This window comes from Belonocnema kinseyi, chromosome 10 (assembly GCF_010883055.1).
Source record: "Belonocnema kinseyi isolate 2016_QV_RU_SX_M_011 chromosome 10, B_treatae_v1, whole genome shotgun sequence".
NCBI lineage: Eukaryota > Metazoa > Arthropoda > Insecta > Hymenoptera > Cynipidae > Belonocnema > Belonocnema kinseyi.
Window position 1 is genome coordinate 98,770,571 of NC_046666.1, and position 25,669 is coordinate 98,796,239.

The 25,669-nt window shown below is 30.2% G+C and overlaps 1 protein-coding gene across 2 annotated transcripts in view; it reads left to right on the forward strand.

Moving 5' to 3' along the window:
- The window catches only part of LOC117182154 (bladder cancer-associated protein), a 38,028-nt gene extending 12,587 nt beyond the window's left edge, over positions 1-25,441 (forward strand). For both annotated transcript variants that reach the window (XM_033375205.1, XM_033375206.1), the window contains exon 2: positions 24,147-25,441. In XM_033375205.1, coding sequence (XP_033231096.1) covers positions 24,227-24,469 — 243 coding nt within the window. In that variant the 5' untranslated portion in view covers positions 24,147-24,226 and the 3' untranslated portion in view covers positions 24,470-25,441. The remainder of the gene's footprint in view (positions 1-24,146) is intronic.
- Positions 25,442-25,669: the final 228 nt, after the last annotated feature.

A 25,669-nucleotide genomic window follows, 5' to 3' on the forward strand; every position in this document is an offset into this window, starting at 1 on the left:
ACCCGGAGCTATCGCACTTTTCGCAGCAACGTCTGCGAAACCATGCTGAACTACTCCGTAAAAGGGGCTATGTAAGCGGAACGCCTACTCTACCACAGCTACTCAACTGTCAAACTGAGAAAATCTGGTTTAAAGTTTAATCTATTCAAATTTTGCTAATGGTCAAAATAATTTTGTCGGCCAAAAATAATGCGCGAGCAAGAACCTTATAACACAAATTTTAATATATAATAATGTAAAATATCATTCTGTTTATTTTTACTTAAAATCTAACGATAAGTAGTTCTTTTAAACATATTTTCTGGACATAGCATAATATAATTTTAAGAAAAAATGAATTTTTTAAATCTTTTAAATCGAATGTGTTTTAGCCTTATCAAAAATTGATTTTGGGCATGGCATAATATGAGATTTAACAAATTCATGTTTCCTTAGAATTATAGTATGCTATGCCCAGCAAATATTTTTAATATAAATATTTATAGTGAAAATTTTATGTAAAAATTTAAAAAGAATGATATTTTACATGATTCTATTTTATTAAATACCGTGAATTAAATTACTTATTTCCAATTTATTGAATTTGGAGTAATATTCCAGTGGACACTTTCAAGGTTAAAGATATTTTAAAATTTGTTATTTCTCAATTTGAAAGTAAGTTATGAATATAAAATTTGCGTTGCGAAGTGGACATTTTTTCACTTATAACAACGCAAAGAAGGACATGGCGTAATATAATTCGAAATTTCAATTAACTTCAGTGATTTAATTGTTAGATGCGACAGCTTAGCGAATATTAGTGAAAGTTTTATTTAGAAACAAAGTTTAATACTTACTGAGCCTAAAAATAATAATGGTTCCAAATCTTCAAAAAATGGACATGGAATAGTATAACTCTAGGGCGACGATTGGTCATGCTTGCAATATTAAAGTATAGGATTAGCAATTCAATAAATCGTAAATATATATTTTTTTAGGTCCAGTTGCCCCAATTATTTTAGTAGAGCCAATGTGTCTGTCGGCGTCAAGATCGGCATTCAAACCGATGATTGTGAACCTCCTGAATGCGAAAAAATGCCACCAATTTAATTTTGCAACATGACAGAATCAGCACGAGAAGCTGCAACACAAACCTGCATCCCTATAAATAATCCGAAGAACAACGTGGTTCCAAAAATAGTTTTGTTGCTTTCTGCGGAGAAAGAAAATAAAGAGACTGAAACTTCTATTCAAGGAAAACATTTTAGTTTGACAGGATTTCCAGACATTACAAGCTTGGTGGAATTAATCTACCTTCTTTTGCACTTCTGCTTCCATTCACTGTACCAGGAAAGGACGGACAACCAATGTTTTTTGAATTTTTTACTTGAAATATTCAGAAGCACACCGATCGGTCGAGTTGTCAACTCCTCATAAAAAATCAACTCAATTTGTTAATAAGAACTCATTTAATGATAACCTAATTTATTATTGAATATGAATGCTAATAAAATTTGTTCTACATAACAGCGCAACGTTTTTTTCAATGTAGATTCTATACTTATATGTTTAACCGTAACGTATTATATTAATTACACAGGAATATGAAAAAAAGGTCTTGTCCACCAGACGAGATAAACATTTCTATACGTTTTTGGGGTCGCTGAATATGAATCCGGGGTTGGTTTGACTCGGTCAGGTCGCGTTTCGTTTCTAATATAAAAAAAACGATATAAATGGGAACATTCATGGAAACACCCTGAAAACAAAGCGGTTGAATGTTTTCAGGGTCGCTGAGTCCAAATTTAAAGGTCATTTGACTCTGCGAGGTCGCATTCTATTCATAACCAAAAAAAACTAAAACACTAAAAACTGTTCTCGGCATAAATTGTTTGTATTCAGCGTCCAGTATATAGAACTTGTTATTCCTTCTTTTAGCATTGCTATCAGTCTGTAGCACAAAATCCTGCTGCTTTGACAGGTACTGTAACGATGTCAACTGCCCTGAAAGGGGATGTGTAGATTGATTCTTTCCCAGATTTGTTGAGGTAACGAAGCTAGCGAAGGCGCGCTGCCTTGCAGGTGCACGTAAGGGTATGAGGATGAAGCCGTAGTGTGTCTGACGACAAGTTGACATAGTGCTCGTCAAAGTCATGCAACAAAGACACTAGTGCTTTTTGCTACATATGTAGCAAATACCAACCCCCAACAGATTCAAGAATAACTTCCGCGAAAATTGAAAAAATTTATCAAGAATGTTTTGGTCTTAAAGTAACGTACGAAAAATTGATGTCACACAAATTATATGCAGCTTCTTCTAAGATGTTACATCGTTGGGATTCAAGCAGACATTCTAAGGACATGAAATGTAAGAAACCTACGTTGTGGAAGGAGCCATTGCATCAAAAGGATAGTTACTTTTGTATGAATGACGTTACAGGTTTCAACAGAAAAAATAAGCAAAGCTTTGTTTATACCAATGTCAAAACAGTAGAAAAACCAGAAAGATCGTGCTGCAATGAGAGAAATTCTGATGTAAGAAATGATTCTGATGAAGTAGACGAATCACGGAAAAACATTGAATCCGAGAAATAAAGTGATTCCGATAAATATAGCGATGAATCGGAGCATCACGAAAATGACGATTACATCCCAGGTAAAGGCAAAAATAAAGTTTCCCAAGTTACGTCGCAGGAGGAACTGAATGACTTGGTAAGAGATCTAGGGCTACCAAAAGATAGTGCAGAACTTTTTACGTCGTTTATGAAAAAAAGAACTACGCAGCAAAAGATGTTAAAGTTGATTATTTCCGGAAAAGAGAAGTAAAATTTAGAAAATACTTCACGAAAATAGACGACCCATCGCTGGTGTATAGTAACGGTGTGCAACGGTTAAAGGATGAATTGAAACCAGGTGTTTACAAGGATGAGGAGTTCAGACTTTCTATTGATTTTTCTAAAAAAAGTTTCAAGGGAGTATTACTTCACAACACGAATAAGTTCGCTCCTATACCGATAACTCATTCAACTGTGTTCAGGGAAACGAACCAAAAATCTCGAATTTCTTTTGAAAAAGATCAAGTATTCAGAATTTAATTGCAGAATTTGCGGAGACTTGTACATTTTAGTTTTGGTATCAGGGCAACTATCAGGTTTCACAAAAAATCCATGTTTTTTGTGTTTTGTGGGGCAGTAGAAATAGAAAGAATCGCTGTACTAACAAAGAATGGTCCACGAGAATTTCATTTGAGCCAGGTTTGGAAAATATTAAGCAAACCCCGTTAGTCAATCCAGACAGAGTATTTCTACGTCCTCTCCATATTAAATTGGGTCTCATGAAGAAATTTTTGAAGGTTCTTAACAAAGAATGAAAATGTTTAGAATATTTACAACAAAAAATTCCAAATATTTAAGACGCAAAAATGGATGAGGGTGTTTTTTGATGGCCCACAAATCCGAAAAATGTTGAACTATCAGAATTTCATTAAAGCTACGAACAAAAAAGAAAAAGCTGCGTGCACGAGTATCCAAAATGTCGTGGAAAACTTTCTCGGTAATCATAAAAGTGAAAACTTAAAGAAAATAGTAACTGATCTGGTGAAATACTTTGGAAAGCTTAGTCGTTTGATGAACCTAAAGTTGCACTTCTTGGATTCTCACATAAATTACATTACAATGAATTTGGGGGGTTACAGTGAGAAGCAGGAAGAAAGATTCCATCAAGACATAAAAGAAATGGAACGTATGTATCAGGGAAGGTGGGATGTAAATATGTTAGCAAATTACTGTTGTACATTGCAAAGAGAAGTTGTTCAAAAAGGGGTGAAAAGGGTTGTTCAAAAAAGGGGTTGCTTTCTGGGTGTTTCTATAAAATTTCCAACTTTCTTCATTTTTTACATTCTCATCATTTATGATTGAGAAAATATTAGTATTGTCCGAAATTTGACACCACAGTTTTCAACGGATCTCCAGGTTTCGAGACCCCCTGAATCCGAAAATCAGGTTTTTACGATGGCGCCTGTCTGTTTGTCCGTCTTGCCCGTAAACACGATAACTCTCGAAAAAATGAACGGATCAAGTCTATTTTTGGCACACTTTTTTTAGATCCTAAAAGAAAGGACGAGTTCGTCAACCAGCCAATTTTTGTAAAAATTCAAAAAGTGAGCGCATTTTGAAAATTTTTGAGACCACTTTTTTTTATTTTGAAAATTCTATTTTCGAATTTTTCTAGTATTAAAATGAACAAGCAATTTATCTTAATGAATTTTTTCAATTGACAGAAAATTCTCAGAGTTATAGCACTTTCAAAATTTTTTAAATCAACCGAAATTCAAAATTTTGAGCCAAACAATGCATGCTATGAAAAAAGTTAAGAGAAGAGAAACATTTCTTTTTAAAATCCCTACAAGACTCATAACAAAATTTTGGATTTTCTTGGAAAATCGAAAATTCAAATTTTAATTGTACAAAAAATAATGAAAAAGCAGAAATTCCATTTTGTGGTTAAAATGTGTAGAATACGAAAAAAGGCGATTTAACCAAAATAATTATCCCAAAAATATCTAAAATTTCGTTCAGAATCACTTCCTTTTTGTTTTATTCGTGAAAAGTAACAATGAAAATAAAAATAATAAAATAAAAAATTCGTGAAAAAACGACGAAAGTTACGAAGGTACAGTGTATATTTTCGTTGCATTATTTACATTCAAATAATAGTTTTGAAAAACAGAACTTACCACAAACAGTTCATTTTTGTAAATTCTGTTGAAATTTAAAGCTTCTTTTTATACGTTGATCCTATGATATGACAAATTTCTCTTGCTTTTAACATTCCTCTTCTTCAGTTGAAAATTTATGTATTTTGTTGAAACGTCGTCTTTTGTTATAGAATATTTATCTTCTTGCTACCTAATTCATATCTTTGGTTAAAAATTATGTTCTTCGATTAAATTTTTTTTTAATTTAAAAATTTGTTTGATTCAAAAATATATGTTTTTTTCACTTTAAATGTAACTATTTCAATTGTTGTTAAAAATTTATATTTTTTTATAGAAGTTTATTCATATTTGACAAACATTTATCGTTTGGGTTACAAATGTATTTTGTTGTTGAAGATTCATTATTAAAAAGAAAAAAAAGATAAATTTATTTTTTCGAAGAAAGTATTAATATGCACAAACATGTGACATTTTTTGTCACTGATCTTTAACTGAAACTGAAATTCTGAATATTTTAAAGAAGGGCTATTATTATTTGACGATTCCCCAATGCATCCTTTTTGCATCCTTACTACATACATTTTCAAATAATTTTAATAATTATATGTTTCATGCAGAAATATAAGAAATATATTTCACTTTTACATTCTAGCTAGAACATAGCAAGGAAACAGAAAACACATTTTTCGGTTTCAATCACACGTTGTTTTTCATGGGAGGAGTATGTCAAGTCTTCTTGCCTATTGTCCCATTTTCATGGGAGGAGCACTTGAAGAAAGCTCTAGCGCCATTTATGCTATCTGAAAATTACCTACTTTCACACCTTTTTTTCCTGACGCAATTCACGTTTCAGTTTGGTAGGGTGGTTGACCGCTGGCGCGATTCGAATGCGCCCGTTTGGCTTAATTATTGGAGGGCCCCTCTTACACTTCCATAAAAATTGCATTAGCTTACAAGACGGGTTGCATACTTTTTGGTAAGCCCCAGCGTGTCCACCCTGTATAACCAGAGATGAGGTGGGAGATGGCCGAGATAATGGAATAAGAGAATGTGAAAAAATACTTTGAAGGCGCAAGTTGCGCGTCGGTAAATGACGAAAGTTAGCAATTTCTGAAATGATTTACCAATTACGTTTCTGCTCAATTAGTTACCACAAAGATATCTTTGTTGCCGATCTGAAAGTTTCGAAAGACTTCGGTGGTCTTCTATTTATATCTCGATTCCCATTAGAAAGAAATTAAAGAAATTGGCGATTTTGATGTTTCACGTTATTCTTCATTTCATGCATGAGTCGATTTTGAGCTTATGTTTTTCAGGTGTATATAATATGGATATTATGACTATTATATATATTATTGATGTTAATATTATAATTATAAAATATTATATTATTATTAATGACTATTTAAATATCTTTTAATAGAAATGGTTCAACTTTCAACTAAAACAATTAGTTTTCTGCAAAAAAAAAAACATTTTGAATAAAATACATAAATTTAAACAAAATTGTTGAAATTTTTTTCAACAAAATAGCTACATTTTTAAACAGTTTAAATTTTTATCCAAAAGGCTGAATTGTATACTAAAAAAACAGAAATTTGAATAAAATACATGAACTTTGCACAAAAGAAATTTATTTTCCATCAAGTCTAATTTTCTATACAAAAATTAATTTTTAATCATAGTTATTTTTTCGACAAAAAAGATTTATTTTCTTGTAGTTAAAATAAATTAATTCTTAAACAAAAGCAAACAAAAATTCTCTACAAAATAGGTACATTTTCAGAAAACAAATTTTTTCAACTAAATTGATACATCGTCAACCAAAAAACAAACTACATTTTTAACAAACCAGTTCCACTTTCAACCTGAAAAGTTAAATATAATTAATTGCTTTAAATTATTGAAATTAATTGAAAATGTTCGGAATGTTTTAAAACATCCTAAAATATAAAAAATCCTTTGAAATCTCTTGATCTTTAGCAATGCTCTTAAAAATTCCTTGCAATTTTAAAAACATCTTAAAATATTTTAAATCCTTTAAAATCTCATATTAAATTATTAAAATCAATGGAAAATTCCTTGGAATCTATTAAAATATCGTAAGATATATCAAATCCTTTGAAATCTCATTTTAAATTACTGTAATCAATTGAGAATTCCTTGGGATCTTTTAAAATGCTCTCAAGTACTTCGAAACCTTCAAAGCATGTTGAAACACCTTGACACCTTTTCAAAATTTATAAGGTACTTTGAATTTTTTTTAAACAACCCTGCTATAATTGTTAAAATTCTTTTGAAATTGCTTTAAATTATAAAAATGAATTGAAAATTCATTGACATCTTTTTAAACATCCTCAAACATTTAAAATCCTTTAAAATCTTTTGAAATCTCTTGAAAATTCCTTGAAAATAAAAAAAAAAAACCTAAAATATTTCAAATCTTTTACAATCTGATACAACATCATTGGAATTAATTGAGAATTCCTTGGAATCAGCTAAAATATCCTAAAATATAATAAATCTTTCAAAATCTCATATTAAATCACCGTAATCAATTCAAGATTCCTTGCAACATTTTGAAATAAATAAGTACTTCTTTAAAATTCGTTGAAATTCCTTAAAATTATAGAAATAAGATGAAAATTCCTTGACATCTTTTAAAACATCCTCAAATATTTAAAGTCCTTAAAAATCTTTTGAAATCTCTTGAAATTTTTTAAAGATTCAGATTGAAATTTAGAAAAAATAAAAATTTTCAAAACGTTAAATATTCTAATTTTGTAGATTAGAGTTTTGAAAATGGAATCAATACAAATTCAAAACTTTCGAAATCTTATTTTCAACTATGAAATGTAAGTAATTTTCCACTTGATGGAATTCAAGTCTTCAAAATTTGAATGGTAAACTTAGAAGTTTATTTACAAAAAATTATTAATCATAAACGAATTGAAAGCGTTCAAAATTTAAGAGTATGTTTAAAAAAAAGAAATATATATATAATTTTATAATTATATACAAAAATTATTTAAAAATAGTTAAACTTTAACTCGAGTAATTTCTATTAACACTTTAATTTAATACTTTAACTAATCCACAAACATTTTTAACATTTTGAAAATTTTCTGTTTTCTCCATTTCAGTCTGAAATAACTTCATTCAGAGATTGCCCAATTGCAAAAATACGTTTAAATTTTGAACGCTTTTAATTAATTCATGATTATTAATTTTTCATAAATAAACTTTCAAGTTTACAATTCAAAATTTGAAGACTAGAATCTCATCCAGTTGAAAATTATTCTTATTGAATAGTTGAAAATGTTTGAAAATTAGATTTCGAAAGCTTTGGAGTTTTATTAATCCCATTTTCAAAACTCTAATCAACAAATATTTCAATATTTAACGTTTTGGAACTTTTTTCTTTTTTCAAATTTCAATCTGAAGCTTTAAAAATTTCAAGAGATTTCAAAAGATTTTTAAGGATTTTAAATATTTGACGATATTTTAAAAGATGTAAAGGAACCCATTGGACACAAAATTTGGTGACGTCTTTACGACATCTTACGACATCTTTACGATAAATTTACGACATTGTATGTCCATGTCGTTAATGTGTCTTTACGATATATCTTAAATGAGTCGTATGGTCTGACGATGTCTTTACGATATCGTAACGATGTCGTAAAGACGTCGCCAAATTTTGTGCCCACTGGGAATTTTTAATTTATTTTTATAATTTAAAGGAATTTCAAAGAAATAATAAAATTTTAGAAGGGTTATTTAAAAAAATTCAAAAGTACTTTAAAAATCTTTAAAAAAAGTTCTAGGTATTTCAAAAGGTTTTAAAGGATTTGACGAATTTAAGAGAATTAAAAAAGTTTCCAAGGAATTATCAATTGATTATAGTAATTTAATATGAGATTTTAAAGGATTTGATATATTTCATGGTACTGTTAAAATTACAATATATTTTCAAGAGCTTTAAAAAATTTCAAGAGATTTCAAAAGATTTTAAATATTTAAGGATGTTTTAAAAGATGTCAAGGAATTTTCAACTTATTTTTATTATTTTAAGAAATTTTAGAGAATTAAAAAAATTCAAAAGTACTTTAAAAATCTTTAAAAAAAGTTTAAGGTGTGTCACAATATTTTAAAGGAATTGCAATATTTGAGAGTGTTTAAAAATGTTCCAAGGAATTTTTGATTGTTTGCGTTATTTTAATATGAGATTTGTTTTAAAATATGCATACAATTCAATATATTTATGCATATTAACTATTATTAATAGGAGTAATAGGTTCAGTTCGCCCCTGGATATTAATGATTTAATAGACAAAGTTAGATATGAAAAAAATAAGATATATATATATATGTTCGTTTTTTATTCTTGCAGTTGATTTTTTCAATATCTAAGAATTTTGCGAGTCACTCAAAAAAAAGACTGTTTAAGTTAACTGTCTGTAATTAAGTCTATTAATAAATATTACGAGTTTACCGCAACATTAATTTTGTAAATGGAAATTTTCAATTAAGTAATTTCATTTCATGATCAAATGTTTTCCAACTGTTTCTAAACATAATTGATTCAAATAAAATTTTATTTGCAAATGGGTTTTCTAATATTATAGGAAATAAATCTGTTCTTAACATATTTCTATCGTAGTATACAATTTGTAAACTTTTTCAAACTTTGAAAGAGGTAAGAAAAATGAAATACATAATGGGCAAAAAACAGAATATCTTAATCTTTTAAATAATTGTGTTTTGATTTTAAAACACACGGAAGAAAATCTAGAAGATTTTAGGACAATTAAAAGATTTTTTAAGGAAACTGAATGATTTGAAAAGATATTTCGAAGGTGTAGAAGTTTTGTAAGGGTTTTAAAGTAATTTAAAATTTGAAATTTTTTAGACAATTAAAAATTTTCTATACATTTTTTAAAACAATTTTTAACAATTTTATAAAATGTTGAGCATTTCGAAAAAAAATGTTAGAAGCTATTTAAGAATTTTGGAAGGATGAAATTTGTTTCGTAAGATTTCTCTGAAAGTTTCTACAAATCTGTAAGTTTTGAAGGTCATTGTGAAAATGTAATTTTTTATTACAAAAATTATTTAGGAATTTCAGATTTTTTGAAGAGATTAACAATATTTAAAAACATGAAAAGTTTTTTGAAAAAATATTTTTAAAGTTATTTCTTCAAATCTTCTGAAAGTCCTAAATATCTTTTAAGCTGACTCTAATTTTTCCTAATATTTTGTGTGTCCTGCAAAATAAAAAAATGCATAAAAATTTTCTGCATTTTTTTCGGAATATGTGAAATCTTCAAAAATATTTTTGAAATATCTCCGTAATCTTACGGAAATTATATTTATATAACTTTAAAAAGAAACAGATAAGCCGTGATTCCTTCTTGTCGAAACTTGGAATGTGGTTTTACCTTTGTAACAAGCAAATAGTTATTCCAAATTTGTATTTTTTATTAAAAATGTTTTTAACTGCAAAAGAAAAAAACATAATTTTTTAACTCTAAACTGAAGCTGAAATTAATAGCCCAGATTTTTAAAAAGTTTTTTTAAAAGATTTTTTTCCCGATTTATAAAGGCTGAATCTAAAAACTCAGTTATTAGTACATATACTAAATTAGGAAATGTGAAAAGTATTAAAAGTTAAAAGAAAATGAGATATTTTTTAATTTAATTTATTTTAATCAATTTATTTATTTAATTAAAGTTCAACTAAATACTATTTAATTAAATTATATAATAAGTGTTCAAGAAAGCAATTTTAAAGAGCAAACAACCACTGCATGGTCCTACTGTCAGCAACCGTCAACTAAAAATGACACTAGCTCCCAGAATATACGCGATAAATCAAACCTATGGCCCCGTCTCACAACCGTGAACTGGGTGGTATATAGTATTTATTTTTCTCGAAAATTTTTAAGTGTTGACACTTTTGTTTTACCGGATGCTTGAGTCGTGGCATTTTTTATATATTTTCAAAATATTTTTAAATTTTCTTTAAAAATTATTTTTTTTAAATTAAAAAAAAAATAAAAACTTTCCCCGGAATCTTAACCCCAAATTTTTTAATTTTATTAAAACATTTACAAATTCTGATAAAGAATGTTAAATTTTATTTCAAAATATTCAAAAATGTAAATTTTCTTTTATCTTTTATATTCAAATTATTGTTTAAAGTTTTAAAATTATTTTTTAAATAAATTCTAATCTTTCCTATTTTTTTAAAAAATTGTAACTTTTCTAAGGAAAATTAGAAAACTTTTTTATCCTTTTCAAATCTTTCAAAATTCTTAACAAGATTTTTCTTTCGAAATCTTAAAAAATCTAAATTTCGCTCAACATTTATCGGTCTCACAGCAAATAACAAACGGAAAACATCCACTAAAATCATATTCATGCAGAATATAATCAGTCAAGGTTTCGAACAAATTTAAAATCTTTTTGACAATTTTGAAAAGTAATGAAAGAACATTCTTCAGATTCATATGAAAATTTAAAAGGATTTTTTGTTTTTACAAATAAATTTTTAGAGAAAATTTAAAAAGATTTTTAAAAATGCTGGAAAAAAATCCAAAATATCTTGGGCAATTTTTTAATTTTATAAGACGTAAAAATTTTAAGACAAATTTGGGCGTTGAATAATATATATTGTATAAAAAAGAATTCTCAACTATGAAGATTAATTTTAAACCAATAAAACATAAATAGAATATTTAAAGTTTGAACTAAAAAATTTTACTCGTTGAATACCTCAATTTTCAGTCAAAAATTGTAAATGAAAAAATTAATTTTTAACCAAATATTTGATTTTTTAATAAAGAAAAGAATCTCCATACAAGCTTTATTGTCTACCAAAAACAACGAATTAAAAAAATTAAAATTTAAAGAAAAAGGTTTAACAAACACCGCATGGTTCCACTGTGAGCAACCGTCATCTAAAAATGACACCAGTCCAAGCATATACGCGATAAATCATATTTACTTTTTCGGAAATTTCTGAGTGTTGATACTTTTGTTTACCGAATTATTAAGGCAACGCAGTTTTTAAATGTTTTAAAAAGTTTCAACATTTTTTTAAATTCTCCTAAAAAAATTTTGTTTTTTAAATAAAAAATAAATTATAACGTTCCCCGAAATGTTAGGCCAAAATTTTTTATTTCTTAAATCCTTTCCAAATTCTGAAATAGAATCCAAAACTTTATTTCAAAATCTTCAGAAATCTAAATTTTCTTTTATCTTTTAAAAATCTTCTCAATATTAAAATTTTCCAGAATTGTTTTAGCAATTTCTTTAAAAAGTTATAGAATATGCTCTCAAAATTAACTTTGGATAATTTTGACAAGTTTCTTTTAAAATCTTGGAATCTCTTTAAGTATTCTCTGCAAATGAACTTTAAAAATAAGAAAAATGTTATATTTCGCTCAACATTTGTCGGCATCCCAGCAAATAACAAACTGAAAACATCCACTAAAATCATATTCATACAAAAAAATTGAAAGGATTTCTTGTTATTAAAAATAAATTGTTAGAGAAAATTATAAAAGATTTCTAAAAATGCTTAGAAAGAATCCATAATATCTTCAGAAATTTTAAAATATTTTAGGGCGTAAAAATTGTAAGAAAAATTTGGGTGTTGAAGTGATTAACAATATTTTCGAAGTTTAAAAGATTTCCTAATATTTATCAAATATTTATAAAACGGCGAATTTTCAAGAAATAGTTAAATATTCTATAAAAAAAAGTATCTTTCAATTAAAAAAATCCTGTCATTATTTGCAAGATTCCATGATTTTTGCACTTTTTCCACAACATTTAAAAAATGCAATGACCCTGCCAAGTCTTCCAGGTTTTGTGTAAAAGAAATAATTGACTTACGTTATGTCCCGTTTGTGTTCTAAATCAACATTCATACCTTTCGTAACACAAAAGTTATAATTAGTCTTTCGAATAAATTGTACTTTAATAAATTTTTCTAATTTCAGTAAAAAAAATTTTTTTAAACAAATTATTGAAAAAAATTGGTTTTGAAAGATTTTGAATTACATACTTAGAAACTTTTTTTAAACTTTGAAAGGTTTCAAGAGAATGAAACAATATTCTTAAGATTAATACGAAAATTTAAAAGGTTTTTTTTTATATTAATTTTTTGATAAAATTTTTTAAAAACATTTCTATAAATTCCGCGAAAAAATTCGGAATATTTAAGACAAGATTTTAAATTTTTTAAATATTTTTTGAAATTTTAAGAAAAATTCGATTTCGTTTCAGACATTTAGAAATTTGAGAAGATGCTGAGTGATTAAAAAAAATATTTCCGAAAATTTACCAAATATTTTTTAAAAACAACTTACATTCGTAACACAAAAAATGAATTTTATACTAAGATTAATTTTCAAGCATTAAAAAGACAAATTAAATAGCTCAATTTTCAACCTAAAAACAACGGATTTAAGCAAGTTTCATTTTCAATGAAAAGAATTTTTAACCCAGAAAATTAATTTTCTGATAAAAAACAACAAACTTGAAAACAAACATTTTAAAATTGTCAACCAAATAGATGAATTTGTTACCGAAAAAGATCAATTTTGAACAATAAGTAAAATAGTTCAATTTTCAATTCAAAATCAACAAATGTCCAAAAAGAATTAAATTTTGAATGAAAAGGATAATTTTTTGACCTAGAAGATAAATTTTCTACCAACAAAAACAATGAATTCGAAAAATATATAGTAATCTTTAAACATCAAAAAAGTATTAATTTTCAATAAAAATATTTTTTATTTTCCTCCATATTTTATTTTTTTATCGTTATGTACTAAAAGAATGATTAAAATTTTGATAAGTAGGCTCTTAAATTACTCTTTGAATACTAAAAAACAGTAATTTTTTCAAAATGTTTAATTGTGCATAATTATTCAGATTCTTTTATGTAAACTTTTTAATCAAAGCATCCCAAATTCACCTAGCCAGTTTGCGAACTAGAATATAGACCATATGCGCGAAATTACCCACTCTGATCTTCTCTGCCGACATTGTCAAACTGGAAAAATGCCGCCCTGTTTGACCCCTCAAGTAGAACCGTCTATCATCTATTTCAACTCGTATACTGGCCTGAGTAATTGGGGGCGCTTTATTTTAGTTCGCAAAAGCCTCAGGTAATAGGTGGCGCTGGCGAAAATCGTACGAAATTAAATACATGGTATCGCCTATCTCCCACCTCATCTCTGGTATACTAACTGGGTGCTCCTTCTACTTTAACTATATAGATATACTGTACACTAGCGAATAGATGATTAGATACTAGATGCTCCAAAAATCCATTCGATATTTCTTTCCCGAATTTTCATGCATATCTGATAATAATATGTTTTCATAAATTGTTTAAACAAGTTTTTATAAATGTTAGCAATTTTCTCTTAGAATAGATCTCTTTTTCAACTTTCCAGCTAGATCGAGGGAATAATAGATTAAATTAAATAAAAATTTGAATAGTAGTAGAAAGTAGCGGTTTTTGTTAATGTTTTAAATTCTTGTCTAGTTCCCACTCAGAGTGCAGTTATAATTAAAAAATGTAACAAAAATAATTACTTAACCCTTTAACGTCATATGAACACTTTTCGGATGTACCTTCTTCGAGCTTATTTTTCATCTTGAAAAAGCTGAGCGAAAAATTCTTTAGATACCTTACCTACTATTTTAGAGGTCGCTCTTTTTAATGGTGTCATCCAAATTTTATGAAAGTTGCATTTTTAAACATTTTTTGCAAAACAATTGAAAAAAACGCAAAATTTTCAGCGATTTTAAAATATTTGAAAATATCGGTTGGAATCCTGAATTCTTATTCATTTTCTCTTTATTCTTTTTAATTCTTTGCAATTATCTTGAAAGTAGTACAATAGCCTAATTCCATATTTTCCACTAGAGTTCTGACAAGCTCAGACTTGCTCCATAACGAGAGAGTTAACAATACAATCATATTATCGTCGAATATAAATCTTAAATTTCTGTGTGAACATCAAGAGATTCTTCTTGCCGACGGAATATTTCAGTACTGTGAAAAACATTTGTTACAATTCTTCACGTTAAACTCCTATGTGGATGGATACAACATTCCACTTGTCTTCTGCTTATTGACGAACAAATCGAAAAGGACATGCTGAAGTTTTTCGCGTTTTGAAGTGAAAATGTCAAAGCAAGGGATCGGACAAGCTGGAGCCGAAAACTGTCGTTTGTGATTTTGAAGTATCCATGCATTTGGGCCTGAAACAAGTTTTTGTGCATGCAAACATCATTGGGTGCCGATTTCATCTAGGGCAGTCGTGGTAAGTAAATCCAGAAATTGAAATTTGTTGTCTACACGAATTTCAAAATATATTATTCATCTATGAAATAGTAAAACAAAAAAGCCAGAAATATTGTTTTGATAAGTGATGAAAATTTATATTTTAACTTAAGAATTAATATATAATATTTTTGCACAAAAGATGAACAATCAAGCCGCTGCATTTATGTCAAAAAATACCAATTTCTGACGAAAAATACAACAAAGTTTCTCAAAAATGTTACTTTAATTTTTTGGGTCAAGTGATTTTTATTTGAAACAATCGATTAATTAATTTTTATTAGAAATACGAATAATTCCTGACGATAGAAACTAATATAATATAACAGAAAATGATGAAGGATTGTAAACACGTCTTGAAATAAAACCGTTAAATTATAATAATTAAAAAATTTTATAATGGTTTAACATGCATTAATTTTTAATGAATGAATTAATTTTTAAATCATTTAAATTAGAATGGGTTAAATTTATATTTTCAAACTTAAACAGTTTTAGAAACATTTTGCCTTGATAAATAATGTAACTGTATAAAGAAATTGTTTAAAAAATGGTTGCACCAGATTTCGAAAAAGTATCCTTAATATTCATAAACAGGGGATGATTGCGGACTTTTTAAGCCAAAGTTACTGCGTCGAATTTTTAGTGCATACATAAGTGCTACTGGCGAACAGACTTGATTTGTTGTATATTTTAAATAATAATTGGCAATATAATATTTTTTTAGCATGTCTACAATAATGCTAGTATAAATATAAATTTCAAATATCAAAATAATGTATATGATAATAAATTGACCTAAATGCTTACATAAATCATACAATAGATATTCTTACTGCATAATATAAACATAATCTTTTCAAACGTATCAACAACTGTTTTTATTACCATTGACAAAGTCCATGTAAAATCATCTAAGGAAACCCTAAAATAATGTTTGAAAAATGCAAAAAAACTTAGGAGATATTAAAAAGTGGAAATTTTTATCCTTTTTTTTCTAACTTTCATAAATTTAGTGATTTAAATGACATTAGTATGTTTTTTTATTCATAATAAGATAGACAGCTTTAAAGACATATTTTTAAACAAAAACTTTGTTTTTTAAACTGGTTTCTAATTTTGTTTTGCTTTCTTTATAGGTGGAGGAAAATTCAACAACTAGGCTTAAGTCGCGAATACACAGATAACGAATCAGTCATTGAAAAGTGGCTTAGATGTGTATTTAGACTGAAGTATCTGGAATACGAGAAAGTAGGGAACGGGTTTATGTACTTGGTCGCTGTTCGGCCAGAAGATGCACGACTGAATCATTTCATCATATACTTTATGAAAAACTACATTGGAATGAAAGCACTCTTTCCTCCTCATGTTTGGGCGTCAGTTAATTCTGTTCTTTGGCGAACAACGGACCGATTCGAATCCTTCCACTCGATATTCAATGATGCGTGTCCCTCACTACATCCAAACATCGAAGTATTTTTAAAATTCCTAAACAACGCGCAGACTTCGAGTTGCATAACACGAAACAGCTTAGAACAAATCCAAACTAGAAGCAAAGAAGTTTCCAGAAAACAAAATTTATTGTGAACGAAAATACACAAATATAAAAACGGAGGTTTCCCAACGAGGCTAGACTTTCTAAAGTGTGTCTCGTTTTTCGCCTGTCACCAACCGCATTAGAAGAAAAGAGAGGAAGAAAGTTGTAAATATTTATGTATAAATACTTTAGAAACTATTTTAAAGTATTTTCAGAACTTTTTATTTTGAAGCCATCTCTTAAGACTTACGGAATTTTCAGGAAATAATTTTCTCCCCACAAATTTTACTCCATACACCCCTAATCGTCGTGTAATGTGCCTGGAAATTACCCTAAAATATGCAAAATAGTAGTTTTATGCAAAATTTGCGCTGCAACTGTTTTTTTAACTTTCACAAAATCAATTGTTTCCATTCGATCATTTTTTCTAGTTTGTAAATCATAAAAAACATTTATTTTTTGGGATAAATGATAATAATGCACAGCCGGGTACTGTTTTAACATAACTTCAAAATTATTTAAATACATAGCATCTGATTTTCACTTAAATCTTGTTTCAATGTCACAAATAGTACTAAAATGTTAATGTTAATATTGTCGGAAAGATTCGGAAAGATTTCGGGAAGAGGTTCCTTTCTGATCCTTTCGAATTGGATGGGATCTTTGCTTCCGATTTCTTTACGAACTTCAAGCTGTCCCATGAACCTTTCCGATTTCTTTCAAAATGTCCCTCTCTTCGACTTCTTTCCGAATGTCGTCGAATGTTTCATATTTCTTTTCGAATCTCGTCTAATATTTCTGATTTATTTCCGAATGACTACCCACTTTAATCTTTCCGAATTTATCCAATTTCTTTCTGAATCTAATAAAAAAATTCTTGAATCCAGCCAAGGTGATTCCTAAAAACCTAGAAGTAGGAAAATTTCATAACTCAGAAAGCCTGTTTGACTTCCGTACATCACGTACCTTATTGCTGCACATCATCACATCTAAATATTCCAAATTTCGTATATTCAATTTGCCCAAGTCTCATTTGTAATCACTAGAAGAAGTCATTGATAAAGTTCTTTCTTAGTTTAGTAAAAATAATACACTATGAAATATAAATTGCACTGAGCTTGACTAAATGATGGAAAGCCAAAAGGAGCGTCACTTTTATCGATTTTCATATCCACAATAAAAAACTAGGTTCATTGAAAAAGCAACTTAGCACAATGACCTTTTTTACTGAAGGCACTATGGGAAATTAGAAAGATTCGAAATTTATTGTGATTTTAATCAAGAATCTTTATAAAAGCTCTGACAGCATCTCATCTCTGCTTGTCCCCATCGCTATTTTGATCTAAGATTGTCGCTTACTCACTCACTTACTCGCTTTCAGTGGCTTGATCGATAAACCCAATCGATAGTAAGCATTCGATTGCACTAATAAGTGACTGGACCAAAAGAATTAAATGTCATTATATGTTTGAAAAAATGTCGTTAGTGAATGTCAACCTCTGCCAATGATAATAACGATTCTTGTAGATCATAACAAAAAATATAACCACATTTAATTGCTTTGTTTCAAGTGATGTTTGGTTCGAAAGCGAGTTCAGTGCAATCGAATACCTACCATAATCGATATGAATGAAATCGACGAAAGAAAATAGCGACGCAAGAGACATTGATAGCGATTTTGCAAGAGACATTGAGGCTCTAGAGCCTCGTCTAGGCTCTAGAGGATTCGTATTTTCGTGTACAACGTTACCGGCTGATGCCGATGGGATTGATAGTTGAAATAGTATTTTTTTTACATCTTTTATTATTAAGCTTTGCACTTAAACGTAGTTTTCTTTCGGCTCTTGCATTTTTCAAAGTTTGAGACCGATATTTTATGTATAAAAAAAGTTCGAACGTTCAAAAAATGTCGTGGTTCAGAAAAAAGATGAAATAATTTTCAGTGAAGTTCCTTCCAAAATGCTGTACTTAAACGTACTTTATTGTACTCTAATACATTTTCAAAAGTTTCAGCTCGATATTTTATTTACAAAAAAAGTTCTTAGGTTTAAAAAAACATTCAGTGAACTGATAAAGTGAGGTCGGTAATATTGGTATTTAGCTGTGTCACATGCCCTTAAGTAAAATATAAATATTTCTAATTAAATTTCTTAAGTTTAAAATCTATTTTACTACGAGGGCTGTTTGATAAGTCAGTCACTTTTTGAATAAGAGAATTTTTTCGGCAAATAAGCATTTTATTTCGTCAACGCCATTTACTGAGTTCCGTTGTGGTCGTAGCCTCACAAGTCACGTTGAACGTTCAGGTCGCCCAAAAGAGGTCAACACGCCAGAAATCGTTAAAATCCATGGAATAATATTGGACGATAGGAGAGTGAAAGTGCGTGAGGTGGCTGAGGATGTAGGCATCTCAACTGAGCGCGTACATCACATTTTACATGATTATTTGGACATGAAAAAACTATCCGCGAGATGGGTGCCGCGATTGCTCACACTCCACCATAAGCGCAACCGTGTGACCACTTCAAAAAAGTGTTTGACGATGTTCAACCGCAATCCGAACGAGTTTTTGCGCCGTTTCGTAACCGTGGACCAAACGTCGATCCATCACAACACACCAGAGAGCAAGGAACAACTCGAAACAGTGGGTTTCTTCGGGTGAATGTGCACCAAAGACGGCCAAGGTGGGTCTGTCGGCCAACGAGGTCATGGCCACAGTTTTTTGGGACGCACGCGGTATTATTCACATCGATTATCTTCAGAAGGGTAAAACAATCAACGGTCAATATTATTCAGAGCTTTTGGACAGATTCGATACTGATTTGAAGAAAAAACGACCGCATTTGTCGAAGAAAAAAGTGCTGTTCCATCAGGACAATGCACGGGTGTACACGTGTGTAGTTACGATGGCAAAAATCGATAAATTGGACTACGAACTGCTACCTCGTCCAGCATATTCTCCAGATTTAGCCCCCTGCGACTATTTCCTGTTTCCAAACCTGAAGAAATGGCTGGGCGATAAGAGGTTTGGGTCGAATGAAGAGGTCATCACCGAAACAAACGCCTATTTTGAGGGCCTTGAGAAAACCTATTATTTAGAAGGAATAAAAAAAATTGGAAACACGCTGGACTAAGTGTATCGAACTAAAAGGATATTATGTTAAGAAATTAAACGCTTTTTGCCGAAAAAATCTCTTATTCAAAAAGTCACTACTTATCAAACAGCCTTCGTATATCCAAAAAGATAAATTTGCTTGTGTAAGATAGAAACCGCCACATCGTAGAACGGGATACAAAATATTTTGCGAGGAATGGGATGGCCCCTGACAGCTTTCTGAAAAATGTTTAAATTTGAATTTACTAAATACTTACCTTTATAGGTAATTGGATTGCGTTCCTTTTTTTTTTTGATTTGCCGAAAAATTGTAACTTTCTTAGTTTTTGAAATAATTGAAAAAATACGATTCTTTCATGGCATACAATTCGCGTGTTTTTTAACTTCCACACACCCTAAATCCGAAACTGTTGCGACTTTTAACTTATAATTTGGACGAATTGTGTATAAAACTATACTCAAGCTTGTAGAGTAATGAAAGTTAATCTCTTTTTTTTTTTTTGAAAAAAGTTAGTAATTTTTTTTTAGTAAGTGCACGAAGAACGTTTAAATATTTTCAATCGAAATGTCTATCGAGGTAAGTTTGAGCAATCGATAATTTCTAGTGGACGAAACGTTCAGTAGAATCTGTGGAAGTTTTCTGTCAAGTCTTATCTTAATTGAAATAGCCGTTTATGAAGTACGAGGATTTTATTGTTGTGCGCGCAGTGCAGTGAAATTGAACTTGTAGATGAGACTCAGACTGTGGTCACTAATATAGGTAACCGTGAAGACACATACTTTGATCCTGTTTTGCGGGCTCGTTAGATGGCTCTGTAGTACTTTCCCCCGCTACACGTCGCTTAGAAGCCAAAGTTTGATATATTTCTCTTACTCCTTCGTTGTCTTCGGAACGTCAGCACATGTAAAACCTAACCCATTAAGAACTGTTTGAGAGCTGATATCTAATTTGTTGTCATCATTTTCGACCTGGTGATTATCGTTGCAGTACACAACTGAACACTAAAAGAGGGAGCGGTACCTTCTGTATTATTACCATAAAAACAAAGCAATATTTTGCAAAAGGTACCTGCCGATAAGAAAATTGATGTCGAAAATGATTAAAAAATTTAAATGAAAACTGCTTTCAAACATACTTCCATCATCTTTCGTTTTTCCTTAGAACATGTTTTTATGAAAAAAGCAATAGAAAAACAAGCAGAAATATATAAATAATTATTCCGGTAATTATTTATATATTTTTATTTGTTTTTCTATTGGTTTTTCAATTCATTAAGTTTTTTAATTACATTATCTACAAATCATCTGGATATAACCTCAAGCATCTATTATCTTATCTTAAAAGCCTGCGGGCTCGTTTGATGGCACCACCGTAGATTATCGGTCTGCACTTCTAAAGCACTGAGTGACCACAGCCTGATGAGACTTGGGGCTCATCAAGTGAAGGAGTCTGTCATCCTAGTAGACCAGTTATATTGAATAGTGGAATTGATACAAATTGATAGTAAACGTTTCTTTTATTGGTATAAAATATATATGTATCATTATATAACATTTTATAATATATGCATAAATAAATTATTTTTTTAATGTTTGAAAAAATATTAATATAAAATAGAATATTACATGTCGTATAGTTAACAATTTTTTAAAATTTAAACTTGTTTAACATTGAAAGTGTATATGGAATATACAGACTAATTGGCAATTTTTTCTAAAAATGAGATCTGTATTTTGTCTTAAAAGGAACGATTAACATCTAATGTACATAATTATTACACTTTAAATGTTACAAAAATTTAAGTAAAATAACTATGTTCGCTATACGACATGTAATATTATGTTTTATATTAATATTTTATTAAACATTAAAAAAATAGTTTATTTATGTATATATTACCAAATTGTATACAATGATAAATATTTATTTTATATCAATAAAAAAAACGTTTGCTATTGTTTTTCTCAATTCCAATATTCAATATAACTGGTCTACTAGGATGACAGCCTCCTTTGCTTGATGGATCCCAAGTCTATGCTACGAGTTCAATCTTACGAGACTGCGCGCACAACAATAAAATAATCGTACTTTAAAACGGCTATTTCAATTAATTTAAAATTTGACAGAAAACTACTAATTCGAATAAATTATAAGTTAAAAGTCACAATTGTTTCTAATTTAGAGCGAGTTGAAGTTAAAAAATACGAAAATTGTATGCTATTAAAAATTCGTGTTTTTTCCATTTATTTCAAAAACTAAGAAACTTACAACTTTCTGCTATGAGAAAAAAATATGCGCAATCAAGTTTCTTATAAGGGTAAGTATTTATAATAATAAATTCTATAACGTTTCAAAAAGCTACCAGGGCCCATCCAACTCCTCGTAAAATATTTTATATCCCGTTCTACTGTGCAGGATAGTTTCGGCTCAATTCGAGCGTAGAACGATTAGGGGTGTTGACGATTGCCTCAATTCGAGTGCGCCTCTTTGTTTGGGGGCACCTTGACACCTGAGCGACAGGTAATTAACTCATGAAGGATATTTAGGCATTTCGATAATAAAAGAAGATTACCATTAGGAGCAGAGGCCTACCCATTAATCATAAAATTGTTCAGTGTGGGCGTTTCGCCTGTTTGTCGTCGTATTTTCATCTAAATTATTTTTAACACCCCGAGCTCTAGTGTGATCGGCACTATTTGTCTATCCATTGTCAGGTGCTCTGTGTGTTCGATCGTCTTAAACCGCATTTAAGACTTTTTGGTAGTTTGATTGTGTAATTGTTGTTCCCACGAGCAGCTAGGGAAGGGTTCGTCCATCCTTGTAGAACCCCGCATGCAATGATAAGGCTGCTTACTCTCAGAGGTTGCCCGGTATCCCAGAGTCATTATTCCCATATATATCCCAGGTGCCATTCAGCATTCGGCACGGTTGTCACGCCTCCGCTTAGGGTTCATGCCTTCGGGACCATCCCTGGACAATTTTCCGCGACTGCTTATTCATTATTCTAACCATATTCAGCAAACACCCTAAGTAGAAGGACCCTCTATCCACAACCCGAGAATGCATTCGGTTATTAAACTTGACCTCGGAAAGAACTACTTTCACATCTCGCACCATACGAAATGACATATCAACAATAGAATCCGTGAATAACCTTCAATTATCAGCAATTACGTCGTAAAGTGTTATAATTGTAAATCTTCGTACACTCAAATTCAAAGAAAAAACAACAAAAATGCCATTCCTAAACATAAATCACGAAGTGAAAGAAAAAAATCTTAAGGTTAAATAAAAACTTGCCTTCGAGGAATTCGACAGATACAGAAAACAAAAGAGAAGTATGGTCAGTCAGTGATCATCGTCATAATCAGAAAACATTCACTTAATAGGACTTTCTCGCATCATTTCGGTAAATGGCTTTAAGACGCTCACTTTTCAGGGGGCTTTATAGGCTCAGAACATATTGTGGTTTCCAATAAAATAGCTTACATCACTTGCAGGGTTACTCACGTTTTGAGGCGGGGATTTTAATGTTGACCGGACAACGGGGAAAAACCATGGACTACGACCATAGTTTTACTACTCGTCCTGCGAACATTGACCTCCCAGCGGTAAAGACGTACCTAACCCTAATTGTGATTTAATGTACTATTATTATGTTTTCGGAAATAAAAAGGATTATATTTCACTTTAGATTAAAATTCAAATCGTACATTCCACGTGTATGTAATTAATTTTAAAAAGAAAATTTACCCCTTTCCGGAAAAATATTTAATCGCGATCTATTCTGCCAACTTGAAGTCTCCTTTAGTTCTACTCAAACGAATATCCGCGCTCTAAGTGAATTGACAAATGTAAATGACACGTCTAAGGGTACTTACACAAACTTTGTTCATTTTTCGTACATCGATCCAACGCCAATAAAGTGAATGAAAAGAGGACACTACCACATAAAGCTTCAGTTCTGTTTTTCGTTTTTGGAGAACTTTATCAAGGACTTTCTCATTGCACAGTCAACACACCTTAGCTATAAAATTCCTTGCCCTACATGAATTATTTAGAGTGAAGACGGATTGAACAAATCATGAAGCTACAAACAAGAGGGCTAATTGCACCAAAAACTGTGTTTACAATATCCTTGGTGATAAACGAAACCATATTTTATTTTTTCTGCAACAACGTTATAAATTAATATAGTGGCGTTGCTGTGTGCGCTATGAACTGTGTAGCAGACTTAGTGTATCTAGGAACAGGGGCGTAGCTACCGCCGTATCAATGATATGGGGTCCCCGAGGTTTTGTGTGAGTATTTTTGTTTATTTTCCTAAAAAGGGGCCCCCCAAAGAGTTTTGATACAGGGCCTCCTCAGGGCTAGCTACGTCGCTGTCTAGGAAAAAAGTGTGTTAACCATAATTGCTTTCTTTCACAGGTGTTGCATAAAATTAGAAGTTCGGTGGTAAATCAAAAGTATATCACGACAATAAACTCGCACTAAAAAAGGAGCACAAGATGTACTGCATACAATGGTTAATACCCGTGCTATTGATACCAAAGCCCATCAATCCTGCCCTGTTACAAACGCACGTAATGTTCATGGTGCTCTACTTGATCGGATTCTTCTTGGAGCAAAAACCATGCACAATGTGCACGGCCATCTTCCTCGCAGCAGTCTTTCTCATTTGTTACAGTGGAATTGGGAACTGTCTGTTCTGGAACAATAACTGCGATTCTGTCAGATGCGACAACGGTTAATTCTACTAAACTCAAGAGCGTTTCTCTTAAGTTCTTCTGCTATATTCTCTTAGAATAGCTCTTTTCTTGTCACGTTTGTGCGGGCGCACGAACGAACTATTGTGTTGTTTAGAGTATCACTAGGTCTTAGTAAAAATTCCTTTCCGAGTAAACTTCTCCTAAAGACAAACATTATTTGATCTGCATCTTTTTTTGAACTAATTTTTTTAAAACAAGTAAACGTTTTTGGAAAGTTTGGAAAAATGTAATTTGTTCTTGTATTGCTGACTTTCACTAAGAAAAAGCTAGCAGAATTAATTCGGACTTCCCAAAATTCTGAAACTTCTTATCTGGAAGGGGCATTTTTCCTATGCGACATGATGCCAGGTCGAAGATATTTTCAATTGTAAATACATCATAGGCAGTACGCTTTTCACGGACGCATATCGATACTGTACATAAAATTGTTCATTAAATTTAATATGTTATTTATATTTTAATTATAGAATAATTCATTCATATACTATATACAAAATAAGCATATTTTCAAGGTACGATTTTAATTGAACATTATGGGTTTTATATTTATGAAGTTATCTCGATACCTTGATCGTGATATGTAAATTAGAATGTACGCAATACATACGTGCTTAAAAGCACATTGTTTAATAAATATATCTTACTTACCTTTCCTTTACCGTTATAGGCTGTCCGCCAAAAGGCAAGGAAACATTTTCCGGGTTTTTCCCGATTATTAATATATCAAATTAAAGCTTATAAAGCTGAATATTCATTTGAAGTAATCGACATCAAACTTAAAATTATAAAAGTCAAATTGGCACTCTTCTGAATTCGAAACATATTTTATAACTGTGATATTAACCAAAGATAACAATGTTTTCATTACACACACAAAATATAATATGTACACTACATTCCTGGCAAGAATGTATGTATTTTTTTACAAAATCAATAAATTCACTAACGAGGGCCACCACGTTTTGTTAAATTATTAACTAATTCCATTCAATTATTTTGGTCCCCAATGCCTTGTCCACCGACAAGTATTTTACAAGTTGAAATTAAAACTTGAAACCAGAAAGTAGTAATAAGGAATTCAAACTATGTTACGAAAACATGGGAATTTTTTCTGAACAGCTAGGGGGATTTCCATGACTGGTAAGTGAAATATACATGCGAGAGAGCGAAAACGGAAAGCTC